At 46.2% G+C, this 21,482-nt stretch overlaps 1 protein-coding gene across 1 annotated transcript in view; it reads left to right on the top strand.

Annotated features, from left to right (window-relative positions):
• The window catches only part of POLR1A (RNA polymerase I subunit A), a 565,818-nt gene that overhangs the window by 105,779 nt on the left and 438,557 nt on the right, over positions 1-21,482 (top strand). The window contains exons 8-9 of the mRNA XM_086964251.1: positions 471-579; positions 21,160-21,322. Coding sequence (XP_086820377.1) covers positions 471-579; positions 21,160-21,322 — 272 coding nt within the window. The remainder of the gene's footprint in view (positions 1-470; positions 580-21,159; positions 21,323-21,482) is intronic.

The following is a 21,482-nucleotide window of genomic DNA, read 5'->3' as shown; positions in this document are numbered from 1 at the left end:
AGCAAGTACTCTTGGTTTGCAAATGTTCCAGACAAATGCAATTGTTTGTCTTTTAGGATTCTTCCTCTCAGGCTTGGTACAGCAGTTCCATGCAGTTCGTAACACTACTATATTACCTTACTTACCTATAACTGCATGAAAATAGATCATTCAATTGTCCTAATAGCAGTAAGATTTTACATGCATTGCATCTTGCTGTGGTCACCCTTTTTTAAAACTGGTCTACTGTGGGGTCTCCTGGAAAAAAGCTGGATTCAACTTGGAAGAAACTAAATGTTTTTGTCTGAACGTTTTGACTTTATTAAATTTGTTTATTTCAATAAAAACTCCTATATCCTTTATTGAGTGACATTCAGTATAATAAATAATTCATAATCCAATGTTTTATATATTCTTCAGTGGTACTCTGTTAAAATCCGGATTTTTTAAAATATTTATCCAAGTAAACTTGTTTGATTTTTTTTTCCTAGGGTTTTTTCTGAATCACATCTTCTCTGGACTAGAAAATAGTGGAAATTTGGAGTCCGAATTCAGTCCTGATATGTTCTTTCTCGACCTCATTGCTGTTCCACCCGCTAGGTAAACTTCCATTTATGATTTTATTCATTTACTAAAGGCATTAAGTTTATATAACTACCTTCTTCCTTGTGGGTCATGAAGCTGTTATAGACTGCAAAAATAAATGCCATATGAAATAGCTATCTATGTACATTTCTATCTGCACAGAATACAACCAAGTTTATGCCCTCAGATATATTAGAACTGATCTTATATTAGTGTGTATTTTAATAGAAAACAGATTATTTTTAATTTGTAATTTTTTAAAAAGTATTTTCTAGTAACAAAGCTCGAGAGACTATATCATACAAAAACAGTGTCATGAATACATCGGTTGTCATGTACAGAGATTCATTGCCATCATATTCTTGGCTAGAGCAGGCACGGTGGGTACCCCTGACACGCCGCTATTCTACCATCCCCAGCGCTCTATACCATCGCCACGGCATTAAAATTTTTTCCCATTTCTTAGCACACCCCCTACTTTTGTACACTGTCTCCTCGGCCCTGTAGCACCAATCGAGATCTCTTTTCCATTCTTCCACCTGCGGGGGTGCAGGCGCCCCCGTAAACAGTTTTTTTAATGTCAGTAATTTTCCATTTGTATTTTTACAATCATCATCTGGTTTCACAGTAGATTAGGTTACCTTCTCTGGGAGTAAACTTCTTGTAGCTAGTCATTAAATCATAGACATCACAGCCAAAAACGTAGAAAACATTAAAATATTCACATACCAGGAGGCCTGAAAAGATTCTGCTGCCTGAGCAGATCACTTTTCTGAAGAGATATTTTAAGTGTGAAGCAATTTTACTACTGTTACAGATATGTTTCTATATGTTCTAGTGTGTGCAATTGTCTCCTACCCAGAGGCAGAAGAAACTAGAGCATATTTATTTGGAGTGAAGAAATTCTGAAATCCGAAGTAAGGAAACTAAGCTGGAACAGATAAGAATTAACAATAGTAATGAACATGAGAAGAATTACAGTAAGGAGGACTCTCAAAGCCTGACAGGCAACCTAGACCGTATTATTAAACCACAAATTTAATCCCATAGAGTTCTGGTCATGATGAAGTATTATGTACGAAAGACTATATAATTGAAATCTTCAGAAGACAACACTGCAGAAAAGAGATTATAAATATCCTTTGTAGTGCAGAAATATGGATTGCATGATATGATACAATAGCCACGTGGTTAACTCTGAAACGTAGACTAATTAAATAAACTGGAGGCTTTAGTAGCAGTACTAGCGCTCTTGCAAGCTGCACACAAATGCAGGGGTAAGGGCAGTGCTTAATTTGCAAAAGAAAGAGTGCCGGTACCCTAAGATCCGCTCAGAAGCGCGCGGCAGGGGCTATTACGTGTCTGCATGCAGAATACCAAGTCTGTGTAGTCTGGAATCCACCTCAGCCCTCTTTAATTCACTCCCTGCCCCTTTATCTCAGTCTTGAAGGTTCCTGTTTACTCCCTTTGTGAAGGATGTATCTCCTTTCTTCTTCTTTCCCATTTGTTATTTTAGTCTTTCTTGCTCTGGGATATGTCCAATAAGGAAAAACAAGAGCTGGTGCCCAAACATGAGTCAGTGGCAACCAGTGGCCCAAATTAAACACTGGTTAAGTGCATGTAACAGGGTAAGCAGAAGCATAACTGTTGCAGAAAGGTTACAAAAACACAAGCAATATAAGATTAAGATGCAAAGCCACACAAACTAAAACATGTACTCTGAGCTTGTGGCCCTATTATGGTAGGTGGGACTTTCTGCATGCTTGTTTTACCAAATTGGATTCTTTACAATTAGATGTATTTATATAGAGGGTATGCAATGCATTGAGCATGTGGCCTTCACAGCTACATTAGAGTGTATCTACACTTCGATCTGTGAGGTAATTAGGTCTGTAAATTCTAATGTTGATTTCTTGGTTTTGCAAGAATCCATTGTATGGTCTGCGGTAAATTTGGTTTTGGATCTGTGAACTCAATGTTGCTTTTTTAATGAGTTGAATGATTATTGTTGCAGATGGGTAGTGGTATCTGCCTGTCTGGCTTCACCTTGACTTTAGTGGGGTCAGGCCCTTTGTAGAGTGCAAGGGTGAGAGTGCATCGTTGATCACTTTTCTTTTTCTATTTAAAAAAAATCCTTTTATTGAGTTTTACATTTCATAAATTGCAGGAAAACAGTGCAGCAAACTAAGCACAGTACGGCTCGCCCCTATATATCTTTCGTCGTAATTAAAAAAGAAAACAAATGATGATACCTGCAGAACACTTTTCATCCATTGATGCCCAATCACGCCGTACTGTGCCTGTATGTATATAAAGTGGAGCAGTACGCTAGGACATTGCTCACCATGCATCTCATATTTTAGCATGTTTGTGGGTGCAACCCTTCCCCAGATGGATCCTCTCCTTTGCTGCAGCTCAGAGGTCCATTGATTTGGTCCAGTCATGCAGCTGGCGCACTCCACATAAAGGCAAGTTCTCGTTTGGCAATTAGCCGTTCCAGTTCCACATGTTTCTTCCAGCCCAGTTATCGCCCCACTCGGACCTAATCCCAACAATGGGAACTTCCGGTCCATCTCGATGCCCTGCACCAGTCACCCAAGCCAAGGTTGAGTGAATTTTGGACCAATAGCTTTTCACTACCGTACATTCCCAAATCATATGATGAACTGTGCTCACGTCACCCGCACATTGTGTGCAAGTTGGGCAGGGATTACGCTCTGCTCTATGAAGGTGCGCTGGCGGTTTTAAGTCCAAATTCTGCAAGCGCTCCCTAGAGCCTTTAAGAAGTGCGTACCTGATTTGAAGATAGAGGAAGAATTGTGACTTGGTGAGTCATAATCCGACTGTATCTGATATATGTTTTTATTCTGGATGTTTCCCATATGTCCCCTACCCTAGATATGCTGATGGTATCCCATCTGCAAAATCCTGACAACTCGGAGACTTGCGGTAGCCATTTACCATACCATTGGCGTGGGTTGGGTGAGTTTCTTTCATTATCTGACCATTCTGCTCCTTATCCCTGAGCACCCGATGGCCAATTCTCTGGACACTTGGTTGCTATATAATTAGGACAGGAGGAGGGGCACACCCATTGCCACAACCTCAAATTCGATTGCAGAGGCTGCCCTGTCAGAGAACAACTAGTTCTTTATTGGCAAACCCTGGGCAGTTAGATAATGCCATCTTATGTCTGCAAGTCACAACCCCCCCATCATATGAAATGTATACATGTATAATAGGCAAGCCTCGGGGCCTGACCGGCCCATATGTAATTCGGAATCGTGCGTTGGAGAGGGTTCAAAAAGTCTCCTGGAGGTGGGTAATTATGGAGGGTGTACTAATATGGGGGAGGGCTATAACTTTGAAAAAGGCTCCGCTGGACCATCATCCACTTCGGCAGTTTGCTCCAGAATTGGAATTGAATTAATTTGAATAAAATGTATAAAGAGCAGCTGCAACCTAAAAGGTATTGTGGCTCTAGATCAGATCAAAACCCCATGCAGAAATGAGCATTAGCAATCACTATACCAGGAACAGCCAAGTCTTCTAAGATGTTGACTTTAACCAAAAGGCCCGGCCTCCTACTTTGAATCTCCTCAATTTGGCACTACAAGGAAATTCGCAAAGTAAGATTTTGAACATGCAGCACGTCTTCACATCCAGTGAAACATGTATTCACCCAATACACTCTGAGACCTGCATCTTCTCCATAAACCTTCGGGATTCGTATATGCTGAGGGATAGAAGTCTTGGGGCGCTGCACGTATAATAGGGCATCGTCAGCATCTAGTGCTATACAATCCACATGTTGCTGATGCCCTCGTAGCCTCCCACGCCTCTTCATCAGATCTCACCCATTCAGCTAATGGTTCCATCACCAGGACAAAAAGAAGAGGAGAGATGGGGCAGCCCTGCCTGGTGCCCCATTGTATCAGGAAGGGAGTGGAACCATGAACCCTTTTTGTATCTCATGGGGATTATATAGCAGATGGACATAGTATCTGAGCATGGGACCAACATTCATCTTCTCAAGGACTGCATAAAAAAGCCATTCTACAGAGTCAAACCCTTTCTCACAATCAATCAAGACCAGCACTTCTCATGAAAGTACAGTTGAGGAGGGTATCATTGTGCCAAATCTAGTGCTACCTGCAGCCTTCCGACGCAGTGTCAGTTACTCCCTCTGTTACATATGAAATTATTTTGATCGCAGTGTACTAGGGACCCATCACCACTCTATTGGCCAGCACTTAAGCTAGAATCTTTGTCTCAGTATTTATCAACAAAATGGATCTATTTGAGACTCACTCCAGCTGGAGTCGGTCCTGTGTATGCAGAACCACCATAGTGGCTCCTCTCAAGTCAAGTGGCAGAATCTTCATCCGAGGACCTCTTCAGACATCACTGTCTGTTGTGGGACCAGGTGAGAGGCATAGCGCTTGAAGAATACTGTGGGAATCCATTAGGACCAGGAGCTCTTCAAGCAGGCCTATCTCTGATGGCCTCCCAGGATTTCCTCTCCTTAAATGGGAAGGTCCAGTGCTGCACTATCCTTGGGAGTCAGTTTGGGGATTTCCCTGAGAATGGGCCTATCTCTTGTCCCAGTTGTAGGTTCGCGCTTGGCATAAAGATGTGCATAATACTTGGCAAAGATGTATGCTGTCTCTTGAAGACTAGTAGCAACACACCCTTCGGGGTCTTGGATGTGAGGAGCAAATCTAACTTCGGTCTCACTATTTGCAAGCGAATATATTAACTTTCCAGCTTTGACTCCAGCCTCATATATTTTATATTTTGAGGCCAATATTTCCATCTTGGCCCACTTCCAGAGCTTTGTCTTCCAAGCCCCTCTGACTACCTCATCCCATTGAGAGGAGCCAAGTATTTATGCGCCAGTTAGACCAGTCATCCCTCTCAGAAGTGTAAGTACTAGTACGATAGAGGAATTGTCCTAAAGACATCTGGGAAGAATGCTTGAGTCTACGATCACCGAGATCAGGCCAGCTGGAGCGAGTGTGAGAAAGTGCCATCTTTCTTGCATGGTATGCCCCCACTTGTTGTTGAATTGCCAATGTACTTTGACTGAGTGTGCCCTAGGCTCCTGCCAATCTGGTGCCCAGGCCCTGTGTTCCTTCCCTAAAACTGCATTAAAGCCTAAACCCAATTGGCTTCTCTGGCCACATGTCAGCCCCTGGTAAATGGTACCCTGGGTACCCAGGGCAGTGTGACCAGAGAAGGCCCCTAAGGGCTGCAGCACTTATTGTGCCACCCTTAAAGGCCCTGTACCCTGACACACACACACTGCCTTTGCAGGCTGAGTGTCTTGGTGCAGAACTAAATAGAGAGTCTACATGGCACACATCCCTGTGTGCCAGGCCCACAAACACACTGCCTTGGCATACCTCAGTCACCCCTCCAGGTGGTTGCACTATGCCAGTGGCATGGGCACAGATGCATGAGCCTGTGCCTCTACACTACCCAGGGCCATTCCAGGGCACTGTAAGTGCAGTGATGCCATTAAGAGTATATGGTGCTGGGAGGTTGTCATTACGAACTCCACAGCACCATAATGGCTACACTGAAGAGTGAGAAGTTTGGTATCAAACTTCTCAGCACTTTAAATCCACACTGATGCCAGTGTGGGATTTAATTTAAAATGCACCACAGAGGGCAACGTAGAGATGCCCCCTGAAACTAACTAACAACCTGTGTCCTGACTGAGAGGCTGCCTAGGCTGCCACCCAGCAGACATGTTGCTGTATTCCTGGGTAGAGAGCCATCCGCTCTCGTGGGTCTGCAACAATGCACATCCTGGGGCAAGGTGCTAGGCCTCTGCCCCCAGGATGGGCAGGGGGAGCTTCAAAGGCATGCCCCCTTTGTGAGCTTCTCCAGGCCACTTGCTGTACTCAGTAACCGTCTCCTACCGGTTCTGACCCCCACTCTGGCGGGAAGACAGGTGGGAAAAACAAAGGAAGGAAAGGGGGTGTGCCAGCGAGGTAAAGCACAACTCCGGGCTCTCGCCATTTTGAGAATGGGGAGCCCTACCAAATCTGAGCTAGGCTCCTGCCCCCTTTCCACTGGAGAGTGGCAGGATAGGGGGTGTACTCACCCCAGGACAGGGACCCATTGGTCTCTGCCTTTGCCCTACCTGTAACGCCCCTAAATTTAGTATTTAGAGGCACCCTGAACTTTCCTTCCTCAGATCCCGATTTTGAAACAAGAAGAAGAACAACAAGAAAGAAGACCTGCCGTGCAACTGCTAACAAGAGGACAACACCAACTGACCTGTCCCCAGCCCTACAGGCCTGTCAAACCTGCTCCTGCTAAAACCCGGCGTCTCCTGTGATCAGCAACCTCGAAAACCCCAGAGGCCCGGACTGCCTTGCTCATCAAAGACTGGGACTCCCACGAGCAGTGGTTCTGCTCAAACAGCAACAACCCCTGGTGCCAGGTAGGAACCGCGAATCAAGCACACTCTGCACCCGCCGAGCCTGGCCTGTGTCTGAGTGAAGTGACCACGAATCCAGCACCCAAGGACCCTCCTCGATGCTCCTGACGACGCCTGCAGCCTCACAACCAGGGACCCCTCCAACGACCAGCCGAGGGTAAGATTTCCCAACACCAAAAGACACCCCTGTACCCGGCGCCCCACGGCTGCCTGTGCCCAACTCTTGGGTGGCTACCTAACCTACAGCTTCCCAACTTACCTCTCGTAGTGGTGGCCACACCTGAAGAATCTCCGTCCCCGAGTTTGCAGCCTTTGTTCGTCTTGCAGCTTTCCCATTAAAATACATTGGGCGCCCGGCGGCCCAAAAGCACCCTGCACCAGCCGCACGAGTGCCACTGGAAGTGCATCATCTGTTCTATCCTACTTCCCCACTTGCCCTGTGTAAGTGACCAGGAGCTCCGCTCCCACAGCCGCGTGGCCTGCCTACTAGCAGCCTCCAACCAAAGGCCCCCTACTGCTATAGGCTAACATTGGGCCTACTCACTCTGCACCCGGCTGCCCCTGTGCCGCTGAGGGTGTAGCAACTGTACCTACCTGACCAGGGAGACCCCTGAGTCTACCCCCAGTACCTTAACTCTGCCAGCCGAGTACTTACCCAAAGACCGATAACTTGATTTTCTCCATAGGGTAACATTGGCTGGGTTTCACTCAGAATTTCTTCTAAGTGTCGAGTTTTGCAACTTTAAAATATTCACTAAAAATCATCTGATCAACGAAAACGAAATTGCTCACCTGTTATCAGGAGAGATCCCAGTGCTGGATCTTGGAACCCGTACAAAAGGGGGTGGTGATGGACGGCGCATCTGAACGAATCAAACACTCACACCCAGTCAACAGATCTGGGTTTAATCCATCACTGTTCTTTAGCCCACTCTGCCACCCCAGTTCAGACATGGCCATATGCAAATCAGTCTGACCCTGTGCCTCATGGGAACAGTCCAGCCCGAACTGCCAATCCATGACTTCCCTGGACCGGAAACAAGCTTCCTAGGACCGGTTTCTGGCATTACAGCCATCTTCAGTCAGGCTTGCTTGAATATAGTGGCAAAGTGAGCAAGGGACTCACGTCTGAGCATACCCTGCCAACTTATGGCGAACAAAGTGGTACAAAAGGGGGTTGTGATGGACGGAGCATCTGAACCAATGAAACACTCACACCCAGTCAACAGATCTGGGTTTAATCCATCACCGTTCTTTAGCCCACTCTGCCACCCCAGTTCAGACATTGTTTTTGTATTTGTCACCCCGAGTGGGATGGGTATGCTCAGACGTGAGTTCCATGCTCTCCACACCACTGGAGTCAAGCTATCCTGGCTAAAGACGGCTGATAGCCAGAAATCGGTCCTAGGATGCTTGATTCCAGTCCAGGAAAGACATGGTTTGGCAGTTCGGGCTGGACTGTTCCCATGAGGCACAGTGTAAAGGCTGATTTGCATATGGCCATGTCTGAACTGGGGTGGTGTGGAGTGCAATAAAACGATGGATTTAGGCCCAGATCTATGTACTGGGGTGAATGTATGACATTGTTCTGCATTCTGTCCATCAACTGTTGTTTTGCATGGATCTTGGAACCCATCCTGACCCTAAAAATTAAATATAACTGTGACTTACTGTTAACTTGATTTTCCTCCATAGGATTACATTGCTTGGTTTTGACCAACATTTCTTGTAATGTCGATTTTCAAAACATACAAATATTCCTTAAAAATGGCCTGTGTAACAAAACTGATTTCTTTCAACTGATGACAGGAAATTCACCAGGGCTGAATCCAGGATCCAGCCCAGAGTAAGAAAAACATACATAACGTGATTTTATTGCATTTACTTCAAACTTCCCCTTGAGCTCAATGTTATTTTGTGTTTAACTTGTGTTGCATATTGCAACAACTGTATCAATTGCATTTAAAAGTCTGTTGCTATTTGAAAGTATTCAATTGCAACATCTCATTCTGAGAAAGTATTTATGGTACCTACTTGTGGTTCTAAAATAAACAACTATATATTTTTATATACAAAACAATTGGCCTAGAGTTCAGTTCTTGAGTGTGCAAGACCATTTGCTGACTGGGTGTGTACAACAGATGCTTTACACTGTCCTCTGATACTGCCTTACTGCTCGACCAAGCTACCACTTTAGAGAGTAAGGTTATATCTAACTTTAGCCTCTGCCAAACCTCTGGGGACTGTGGACTCCGTGCACACTGAACCTTACTTTGGTGCAGTATGTACAGAGCCACTTTCTTACAGCGAGGGAGTAGTCTAGTCTAGACTGGGTTTGGTGGGGCGGTAAAAATGTATACAGTGTGCAATAAGGGTGCATGATGCACCAGATGTCACACAAGCCCATGTACTGTGCTCCGCCTTCGACAGATGTGTTCCCGTGGAGTCCAGTCCAAGAATTAATGAATTACTATCCCCCAATATTAGTTGTCTCGCTGGGTCATTCAGTTTCAAAAATCCATTCTGTTTGGTGTTGGTTGTATTTTCTTTTTTGGCTCATAAGAAGGGACAATCAAAATCTGCCATTTTCAACAGAATGTTTTTCACTTTCAATAAGGTTATATTTTTTCATGCTGACCATAAAGTTTGTCTATGGGCCTGTCCTTGAAGATTTGAAAGGATGTGCTGAAGTTAAAGTTCGAACTGCTTGAGGCATTGGAAAGGGAAATGGAGCAGGAGCCGCACAGTGGACGAGAGGTTAGCAGCCCTGCTGGTGCTAAATTAATTCAGTTCTAGCTCACCTGAGTTGCCTGTTGGTTGGGAGTGTCTGCCTGTGTTGGTATTCTGTATAGTGCAGCCACCCAGCCCAAGTCAGTCACTCATCAAGCTATTTCCCCTAACCCAGGGTGAGATAATCCCCAGTGCTATCCTCCGTTCATAGGAATGAATGTGCCATGTACATGCCCTAAAAGCCCCATTTCTCTATTTAGTAACCGTGTGTGCCCTTCATCTTGTACAATGTGGCTTGATTAGAACAAATCTCCCTCTAGGCAGTTTCATCAGACCACGTAAGAATTATCTTCATGATTATTAGAGTTGAAAATCATTAATGAGCTCCTAGATCCTAGTATTAGGAGCTGCATAATTTGTTGTCTATGTGATCATAAGCTTGGCACGTCACCAGCCTTTTTTTGGGTCCAAGCTTACCAGAGCTGGTTGAAAAAATACTTCTTGTGGGCATTTTGCAAGCTATCCTGGGAATGCATTCCAACCATTGCTTACCATTGGCTTTGCAGTTTGTAACTCACATTTGTTGGCTTTCTGTTTGCTAGCTTTATTTGTTTTAGGCTGTCCAGCATGTCTTCATCACTCCTATGGAAGAAGGCTTGTTAAACAGCACTCCTTGTATTCTTCCATGAGTTCTCACTTTCTGTAAGCAGGCCTTTATAATGTGTTCTTATGTTGTTACATTTGCTGTGCATTAAAGACAGAGGGCAAATGTCAGGTTCTGTCTTCTGAGGGAGCTTGGTGTATACTTAACTTTCTCTGACTTCAAAGTGAGAGGATTCATCTGACCTCATGCCAGGTACTGGGAAAGAAACATTTTTGTCTTTCACACAACAATATGTAAGAGTTTATAAATGAACAGTGCAAATATTTCAGAATATATCAGAATTAGGAGAGTGCAAATGAAGCAATGGAGAATCCGGGAGTGTGGTGGAAAGAAATATTTTAATACGATGAAAACAAATCAGTACACTAGCTGATGCTATTTCCACACAATTTCATTTGTGCACTTTATAGTTTTATTAGTAAAACTTTATGTGGAAATGTAATGGTCATTTCAATTGAAAATATGCTCTCTGTAATGGTGGTGTGCTACCACTATTTATACTCCACTCTACTCTACAACACTCTGTTCCCCTCTATTCCCTCCACTCTAAGCCACCCCACTCTAAGTCACTCTACTTTACAACACTCTATGCCACAACACTCTAATCCACGTCACTCCACTCGACAGCACTCCATCCCTCCCCACTCCACTATATGTGACAATACTCTATGCCACTTTACTCCACTCTACTGGGTTCTTAGGCGATATCTATTCCTTACTTATGGACATGCCCTTCAACAGGATTCGCCTGTTTGGAGACATGGCTGATTCCACTTTAGAGCTTTTTAAGGAGAGCAGAGCTACTGCGCACTCTCTGGGCCTCTCCACCCACCTCGCCAACCCCACCACCCTTGCTGCTCCTTTTGCAAATTTGTTAGAACTATCCCGTACTGCCAACTTGCCCAGCCTCAGCAAGAAACACAACAGTTTTGCCGCCAAGGCCGCAATGCCCACCACTCCGGCAGCCAAGGTCATCAGGTCGTCAAGTCAACTACCCCCACGTAGTCCCACCTGCAAAGCCCCTTTAGTGTGCTCTTAGGCGAGCACATCCACTTGGTGATAGGCAGGATCCAATGATTCTTCCTGGATTGGCAAGCAATAACTGGTAGTTTTGCAGCGTGAATCTTTCTGGATTCACTATGCTGTGCATTATTCCGCGGTCTAGTGGTTGGGTCCGGAATCGTAGTATTTTTTTTTTCGTAGCCCAGGTGGGCGTCGACGTCCCACCTCTTGGTGTCTTACCTGTGACATCGGCACGCTTCCTGCGGAAGCTCCCAGCTTTGGGCGCCATCTTCAGATTCTTTTTTCCGCCGTTGGGTCTGGATCGTCACTAAGAGGTTCCAGAGTTTTTGGAGAAAAAAAGTAGACCAAGGTGGAAAACCACCGAAATAACTTGGAGAATACATCTGGCAAGCAAGACCACTGAAATGGGACGACAAAGAAGGAGGAGAACATCGAAAACTTTGACGTCCAATGGAGAATGCGCACACAGGGGGTCCCCTGAGCGCAGGAATGGACAAAACACCCTTCAAATTCTGCCGAAACGGCCACCACAAGTACGTGCAGAAGAACCAGCATCCGGTTTGCAACCTCTGCCTGCCGGTCGACCATGAGAGCAAGGATTGCAACGCTTGCTCCGTTTTTACCCCGAAGACGCTCAGGGTAAGAGAAAGACAGAGGAGAACCAACTACAACATGCAAGGCCAAGGTCAACCTCCGTCTCTCTGGGACTTGGGCCTCTCCAGTGGGGAAGAGTACAACATCGCCGAAGGACCAGATGATTACACGGTCGCAAAGACCGATACGAAAACAACAAAGGAGGTAAGAGAGACGTCGACCCCTAAGACCCCGACAGACTCTCAAACAGCCCAGCGGATCCTTCGAAAAGGACTCCCAGTCGGCGAAACACAAGACAAGCCTAGGTTGTCGAAACACGTCCCTGAAAAGGCGTGCTCGATGACGAAGGAAAAGGACCCTAAGGCTTCTTTGACATCGAAGAGAGGTTGTCTGAAACCCTTGACGCCAAACAAGCCGCCAAGATGGAGATGGAGAGGAAAAAGAGAACGCTCAAGGCCGAAATGGACAACATCCTGCAAAGGAAAAGGGAATTCGACGAACGGATGAAAAGGTTCACCATCCCGTCGAAGCCGACGACCATCGTCGATGTCGAGCACGAAGAGGAGTTTGACGCTGAACAGCCGCCTAAAAATCTGAAGCCCCAGGAACACCAAGAGGAAGAGGGGCCTATACTACTACGAGGGATGTGGCGAGGAAGACCAGCAAACAAGTTTGGGCTTGGTATCCTCAGTGGCGCAGGACATGGATTGGCAGGACCTCGACGCCGAAAGCCCGGAAGAGGCCTTGGAAACGTATCCTTCGAGGCCTTTGCCACCAGATGACATTGGGATCTACAATATAGTCATCAGGAATGCGGCAACAGCATATGGGGTGAAACTGGAGGAAGAGAAACACAAAGCCTGCTTCCTCTTAGAGACCCTGCTCCCCACTCAAACTAGGAGTCCATTCCTCCCCATGCCCCCAAGTGTCCTTGACCAGGGAAGGGAAGCAATCAAGTATTCATCAAGCTGCAGGTCTGTCACACCTAGGACAGAAAAGAAGTACAAACATTCCTCTAAGGATCCACCTTACATCCAGGGATCCGTCACAGCTTACTCCATCATTGCAGCAACAGCCAGAAAGAGGGCCAACGTTCCCACAAACTCAGGCCCACCCCCAGAAAAGGAAAGTAAGAGGCTAGACCTCACTGGAAGGAAAATAGAGAGGAATGCAGCAATCCACTGGCGCATTGCCAACTCTAATGCCCTACTCAACAGGCATACATACCAGCATTGGTTGGAGGTCGGACAGCTACTCAAACACCTCCCTGAGCAATACTAACAGAGAGCAACACACCTGGTGGAGTAAGGCAAGAACATAGCAAACTCATGCCTAAAATAAGCCCTGGATGCGGCAGACACATCCAGCAGGCTCATGATGATTGGGGTCACAGAAAGAAGGCATGCCTGGCTGAGGATCTCAGGCTTCAAGCCGGAAGTCCATAATAATATTCTGAACACACCCTTCAATGGAAAAACACTGTTCGGAGCGCCAGTAGATGAGAAACTGATGCAGCTCAAGACGGAAAATGAAACTGCAAGGTCTATGGGGATGTGGGCGTTGCAATTCAGAGGAATGAGAAGAGGCACCCCGACATGGAGACCAAGCGGAAGAGGGGGAAACCAGCCGAGAACGTTGCATCAGACATTCCAGCAGAACTACCAGAGCAACAACCATGTGTAGCAAAGCCAGCAACAGCAAGCCTGGCAATACCAGCCTAGGGGCCAGTCCTTTCGCGGGAGGGCGAATGGAAGAGGACAAACAAGAAGAGGGGGCCAGCAAACCACCTCTAAGTGACTCCGCTCCACCAAACGTGCCCACCCACACAACACCTCTAAGGGAGGGGCACAACAAAATAAGCAAAAAAGTTTTACACGCACTCAAATCAGGGATCAACGAACATATAACACCAGTAGGAGGCAAACTAAAACACTTCTTCCAGGAGTGGAAAAAAATAACAACTAATAGATACTGAACATCATACAGTTCGGATACTGTATAGAGCTGGAAAAGAAGCCTCCAAACAGAAAACCAAAAAGAAAGGCGCGCTCAGCAAAAGAACTTACGCTGCTCCTAAAGGAAGCACAAGAACTCCTCCACAAGGAGGTGATGGAAACAGTACCATTCAAAGAAAGAAACAAGGGAGTGTACTCAAACTACTTCCTCTTACCAAAGGTGGGCGAAATGTTAAGACCTATCCTGGATCTTCTGTTCCTAAACCAATACATAAAGACTCAGAAATTCAAAATGACATCCCTACAAGACGTCATCCCTCAGATAAGGGACGGAGACTTTATGTACACCATAGACCTCAAAGATGCCTACTTACACATTCCCATAAACAGACAACACAAACATCTACTGGGATTTGCCATCGACAAAGCGCACTACCAGTTCACAGCCCTGGCCTTCGGACTAAAATCCGCACCAAGGGTCTTCACCAAATGCCTCGCAGGGGTAACAGCGCACCTACGGAGGGAAGGGATTCATGTATACCCCTACCTCGACGACTGGTTAATAAAAGCAAGTTCCTACAAACAATGCCAAATACATGCACAGCGGGTCACCGAGATGCTGACAAAACTTGGATTCTCAATCCACTGAGGGAAATCCTCAATGGAACCAGAACAAGTGAAGATCTTCCTAGGCGTACAGATCGACACCATACAGAGCAAGGTGTTCCCCAACAACAAGCTAACACTTGCCCTGCTGAAGGAGACACGTCAATACCAGAAGGGGCGAGCTCTGACAGTGAGGACAGCGAGCAAGATCATGCGGATGATGGCGTCCTGCATACACCTAGTCCCCAATATATGACTCCCCATGAGACCATTCCAGGAATGGCTCCAACAATAATAGTCACAAGCTACAGGGAGTTGGGAAGATCTAGTGGTTGTAACGCACAAAGTGCAAGAGGAAATAGCGTGGTGGAACAAGGAGAACATAACAAGGGGGAAGCCTTTAACACCACCAAACCCATCAGTGACCATCACAACAGACGCATCCCAGAGGGGATGGGGAGCACACATGAACCGGCTCAAGGTGCGAAATCTGTGGACTACAACAGATGTGATCAAGCACATCAATTACCTGGAACTAAAGACCGTGTTCCTTGCCCTAAAAGCCTTGCAGAAACAACTGTCCAAGCAGAGAGTGTTGATACAAACCGACAACAACGATGTTCTACATCAACAAACAGGGAGGAACACAATCAGTTGCACTATCCAACCTGGTGCAGGAGATATGGAGATGGACCATCCCACTAGAAATAGACCTCCTAGCTATACACCTACCAGGAAAGGACAACGTGGAGGCAGACCGGCTCAGCAGACAGACATCTGCATCCCACGAGTGGGAGCTAAATGCACAGTAAACGCAAAAGCTAGTCAAGAAGTGGGGGACACCAAAAATAGACCTATTTGCAACACACAAGAATGCAAAATGCCAATACTTCGCATCCAGGTAACCAAGGGAACAATCCCACGGGAATGCCCTGTGGATAAGCTGGTTGAAAACATTTGCCTGCGCTTTCCCCCCGATACCACTGATAAACAGGGTACTCAGCAAATGCAGAACTAGCAACATGACACTGATTCTGGTGGCACCACAGTGGGCCAGGCAGTCCTGGTTCTCTCAAATAGTGGAGATGGCGCAGGGACCACCCCACAAGTTCGCAAAAAGAAATGACTTGCTCTCCATGCAAAACGGGGAAGTACTCCACCCAGAGCCGGAGAACCTCTGCCTAGCTGCATGGCTCCTGAAGACGTAGAGTTTGCACACCTAAAACTCCCAGAGAGCACACTGCGGGTGCTACGGGAGGCAAGGAGACCTACCACACCGAGGTGCTATGTGGCGAAATGGAAAAGATTCACACAGTGGTGCATCAGGAAAAAACTACACAAGAAAATCACCAAGGAATCAACTGTGCTAAAATATTAAACACACCTGTTAAAAGCAAACCTAAGCTCTACCTCGCTGAGAGTACACCTTGCAGCGATAGTAGCCTACACAAGAGGGGAGATGGGCAAGAGCTTCTTTACATCCCAAGTAGTAAAGAGATTCCTGGAACGGGTTAAAAGGATCACCCCACCAAAAAGGATGCCGCCAACGGCATGGAACCTTAATTTAGTTCGAACAGAGCTTATGAAAGGGCCTTTTGAGCCCATCCATAAGGCCTCACTACAAATGCTCACAATGAAGACAGCAATCACCTCGCTACGCAGGGTAAGCGAGCTACAAGCGCTGAAGCTACAGGAACCCTACATTTAAATACACAATGAAAGGGTATTAATGATAATGGACCCACACTTTATGCCAAAGGTGGTGTCAAGGTTTCACATGAACCAAACAATACAGATACCAAGCTTCTTTCAGAAACCATTCACAAGCACGGAGAGAGCACTGCACACTCTGGACGCTAGAAGGGCAGTAATGCATTACATGGAAAGAACTAAAGAGCACAGGAAAACAAAGCAGTTCTTTGTGGCCTTCGCAAGCAGTTTCCTGGGAAGACCAGTAACAAAGGGCACCATCGCTCGATGGATCGCACAAACTATACAATTCTGCCACAAGCAGGCAGGTCACGGACTACTAGGAGGGGCACAAGCCCACTCTACCAGGAAAAAGGGAGCAACAATAGCCTTCCTGGATAACACACCCATTCAAGACATATGCCTGGCGTGAACATGGGCTTCAGTGCACACGTTTACTAAGCACTACTGTGTGGATATACAAATGAACAAGGAAGCACAAGTAGGACAGAAAGTGCTTCAACATATGTTCAACAACCAACGCTCATCTTCCACCCAGCCGCCACAAACATAACAAACCGCTACAAAGTCTATGCACAGCATAGTGAATCCAGGAAGATTCACGCTGCAAAACAAATAGTTTCTTACCTGTCGGTGTAGTTTTGCAGCTTGAAGATCTTTCTGGGTTCACTAGCGAACTCACCCACCTCTGCCAGAAAGATGAGGCAGGAGAAGCGGGAAATACAAAGACAATATGCAAACAGACACTTTAAAGAGACAAATCTAGAATTCCTTTACATTAAGGAAGAACTTGAAAAGATTGGAAAAGCATGAACAAACATGACACAAAAACAAGAAAAAAGAATCCGAAGATGGCGCCCAAAGGTGCCGGCGCAGGAAGCGTGCCGACATCACCGGAAGGACACCAAGAGGTGGGACGTCGACGCCCACCTGGGCTACGAAAAAAAACCCTGAAAAAATACTACGATTCCGGACCCAACGACTAGACCGCGGAATAATGTACAGCATAGTGAATCCAGAAAGATCTTCAAGCTGCAAAACTACACCGACAGGTAAGAAACTATTCCTTCCTGTACATTGTCCACAGGGGCTATGCTTTACCGTTCTTATAGTTTTTTTACATCTTCCACCGACCCCCCCACCCCAGCAACTGACTGAGGGCCATCTCTCCATTTTGAGGCAGTCAGTGCAGGCTCTTCTGGCCACATGGTCTATTTTAGACCTGTACCCTCCACACCTTCCTCCAGAAGGCTCACACCAGCTCAGGTCTTATCTGCCCTCGACAGTGGAGCCTGGATGATGGTGTCGACCTGCAGGATGCCTGTTTTCATATATCCACCCTGCCTGCCGATCGAAGCTACCTGAGCATTTGCAGTTCAGTGTGCTACACTTAGGACTCATCAGCGCCCTTTGGACATCCAGGCTATGATCCTTATCTTTTTGTCTCTGTCCTGCATTTCATTGAGGTCGATTCTAAGACTGCTGGGATTGGTGGCCTTTTTCATCTTGCTGGTCGAGCATGCAAGATGGCGTAGGCAGCACTACAGTGCAACCTAAAGTCTCAGTGGGTGGTGCCTGCGGCTGGGTAAGGATGGATGATAGGTGCTCCTGCATGGTGTATCTCTATATGACTGTATAACTGCAATGGAAATCGTCCCTCCCCGTATAGGATGGAAGGTATACCCTTAGTGAGGGTTTACTAGCACTAAGACCAGGTAGGATTCACTCTGGTCATGGTTTTAACTTTTTACTATTGTCTATTTGTTAATCTAGGTCTTTAGGGATCCTTAGCACTGACAAATGCCCCTGACTGATATAGGTGACTTAGAATAGGGAAGCAACACGTTGGCGATAAGACGATGCTCTGAGCCGTTGTGCTCTCGATCCATAGTGTAGTTGGTTTTAGGTGCATCCGAGATTACTACTAATAAAGTTGAATACCCGGTTACCTCTTGGTACTTTTAAATTTATCCTGATCATCCTATTTTGTCCAGAAAATGATCTTATTTAAGAACTCCCTTCATCAGGTTTATTAGGAGGCCGAGTCTGCCCTCCTAGAGAAGAGGTTGCCTATGATGAAGCAGGTCACATTTTGTGAGTGAGACTCTGTTCCAGTAAGTTTGGTCTTTCTTATCCTCGTGGGCTTACCCCTATCCACGTCAGAATCGTGGTAAATTACGTATCACTGATTTGCACCATAACACTGATAAAAATGGCATTGTAGAAGCCACCATATTTTTATGTGTTTTCGGTCGCAGTGGGCTCAATATCAAAGGGTCAGAGGGACTGCTCTGACCACGTAGAAATCTCATAGGAGACTGCAAAAGACCTGTAGTGGCACCAAAAGTCCGCCGGTAGTTCACAGTTCTCGCTTCTTCAGATTTGCTTTGTACTTCTTCTATTTTCTAGTCAGAAAAATGTAAGTTCCTGGTGTTCAGAGGTCCACCTAAATGCTGAATTTAGGGACATTAGGGGGAGTGAAGGGTAGTAGCCAATGGGCTACTTACCCTTGAGGTCACTACACCTGCCATATGACCACTTCCTGTGGGGAGTGGGCATAACCCTGTCTGAGAGTTCCTACTTCCACCAAAATCAAAATGGTGGAACCCTTCTTTCGTGGAACACACCAGGCAGCCCACCTTAGGGGTGTGACTAGCCTGGTAGCGCAACATGCCTACATGCATAGCTAAATTCCCGTCTGTCCTGGTGCCAAATGTGCCTCATGGGGTGGAACCTCCCAGGTCTTGGGGAAGCTGGGGTCGCATATCAAAGACGGCAGGGGATTTGAAGCTCCTGGCCTTCATATGCTAAATCGCTAGCCGTCCTACTGGAGGAGATGCGAACACCTTCCTCCAGAACAGGCATAGTTTCTGACCTCAGAGAGTGTGGGCGCTCACCTGCAGGGCTTAGAAACTTGCCTGAGGGGGCAGGCTGGACGATACCAGTCAGCCAGCACACTAAGAGGCTGGTAGGTTTTCAAGGGGCACCTCTAAGGTGCCCTCTAAGTGTATGTTTTAATAAATCCACAACTGGCATCAGTTTAGATGTGTTAATACTAGGTGCTTGATGCCATACACCATAGGTTTCAGTACAGCTATAATGGAGCTGGAAAACTTGTAACGACCAGTGGCCAGTACATATACTTCAGATAGCTTCTCTGTTCACTTTTACTATCTAGTTATTGAACTAGACTGCACAAGGGCATATCTGCTCATGCAGATATGTCCTCACATGTGGTATAATGCACCCTGCCTTAGGGCTATAAGGCCTGCTGAAGGAGTGACATATTTTGCATGCAGTGTCTGTGGGCGTGGCACACAGGGTGCGTGCCATGACGTGTTTTCACATTGGTTCACACCCTTTCACGCAGCCGGCAGTGACAATCTTCATGAGTTTTGTGGTGTGTCCCTTAGGGTGGCACAAGACATGCTGCAGTCCTTAGGGACCCTCTTTAGTAACCAGGCCCTAGGTGCCAGTGGTACCATTTACTAGGGACTTACATAGGTGCTAAAGGTCTTGCCAGTTGGGGAACAATTGAACAGTTACCTTGTTTTAGGGAAAGAGCACTGGGGACCTGGTAGCAGGAACCCCTTGCATGTCAGTCAAAATTGCAGCAAATACCAGGCAAAAAGTGGGGGTGACCATGTTAAATAAGTGGCCCTTTCCTATAGGGGTTCTCTGGATCCAGAAAAGGCAAGGCTGTGCAGAATAGAACCAACTCCAGCTGCATTAAGATCTGCCATGCATTGGTCATAAAGCAGCCTACGTACTTTATCTACAAGGTCCAAAGCTGCGACCACTGCGTTTGCATGTAGAGTCTCTGGCTTAGAAATTTGCCTTGCGGCTATGTGGGCGTCCCTCCATTCGTTCATGAAGCACTGCAGTCTAGACAGTCCAGTCCAAGTTTAGACAGTCCAGTCCACTGAGACCTGCATTTTGCCCGCTCAATAGTACAGGAATTCCTGGTTTGTGTCGAGTCACATATCTGCCTCCATTTCGCCACTGATGGTATCTTTTTAAAAGGTGAGGAATCTGCTTCTGGGAGTCTCTATCAGAAAACAAATGACTTGCCTTTGGTAAGCTCCTTCTGATAGAGAGACTCGATTTAGCCGCAGATTCCTCCCAGACCCTGCCATTCTCCCCATTCAGTGACTGGACTCTATTCTTTAATAAGATCCCAAGTCTAGGAATCTGCTGACTGGTCAGACCAGTTTGCTTTTTGGGGGCACAGACAGACTCTAAAGCAACTGATTTTGACTTGCAGAAGTGGCTTCTATATAGGCTCAATCTGTTATTTCCACTGCGGAACTGTGTCGGTACAGAGCCGTGCAGTACCACCTACTGGTGCGCAGTGGTGGTGCTGAAAAGTTTCCAGATCCAGTCTGATGTCTTGGGAATATCCAAAAGGTGAGGAATCTGCAGCTAGATAGTTTCTAACAGAAAGATCATTACCCAAAGTAAGTAACTTGTTCTTTGAAGACCTAAAGCAGGTGGCTAAGGTCTCATTAATGTGACACTGTCCCAGGTCCCCCATAACATACCACAAAGGCCCTCTCGAAAGTAGCACCACCAAAAGCCAGCATGCACATGCTATATTTATGTAGCACATTCAGTTGGCAATACAAACCCAAAGTATACCCCTTATAGGAAAACCTTTTTAAACAATTCCCCACTGTAGGCGAAAGCAAGTGAATAACAAAGAAGCTTATGATGGTATCAGATATTGTAAAGGTTTGAAAAATTGAGAAAAATCATCAGTCATCATTTAGGATTTGCTGCTATGTTTCGAAAGTCAATGTTTTTTTGTAAGGTATTTTTTGAAAAAATAAGTTAAATGAAAGAATGGTTTTCCTCCATTGCAGGTATCGGCCTGTGAACCGCATGGGGGATCAAATGTTTACAAATGGTCAAACGGTGAATTTGCAAGCGGTCATGAAGGATGTTGCAGTGATCCAGAAGCTGTTGGCACTGATGGCTAAGGAGCAGACCAAGCCACCAGAGATGACAGAGACAGAAATCCAGCCGGTAAGGGTGGTGAAGGGTTAAACTTCTGCAGTGTACAATCTGTGAAGAAAGAATGTGTTTATGTTGCTGCTTGGAGACCAGAGAAGCATGGCGATTTGTGGAACATCTTTGTGTGGTCCCTGGTGGATGAGGCCTTTACCGCAGTTTCATGCTCATATGT

Source organism: Lissotriton vulgaris, chromosome 3_2 (assembly GCF_964263255.1).
Source record: "Lissotriton vulgaris chromosome 3_2, aLisVul1.2, whole genome shotgun sequence".
In the NCBI taxonomy this organism is placed as follows: domain Eukaryota; kingdom Metazoa; phylum Chordata; class Amphibia; order Caudata; family Salamandridae; genus Lissotriton; species Lissotriton vulgaris.
Note: the sequence above shows the minus strand (reverse complement) of the source record. Positions and strands in the feature narration are given on the sequence as shown.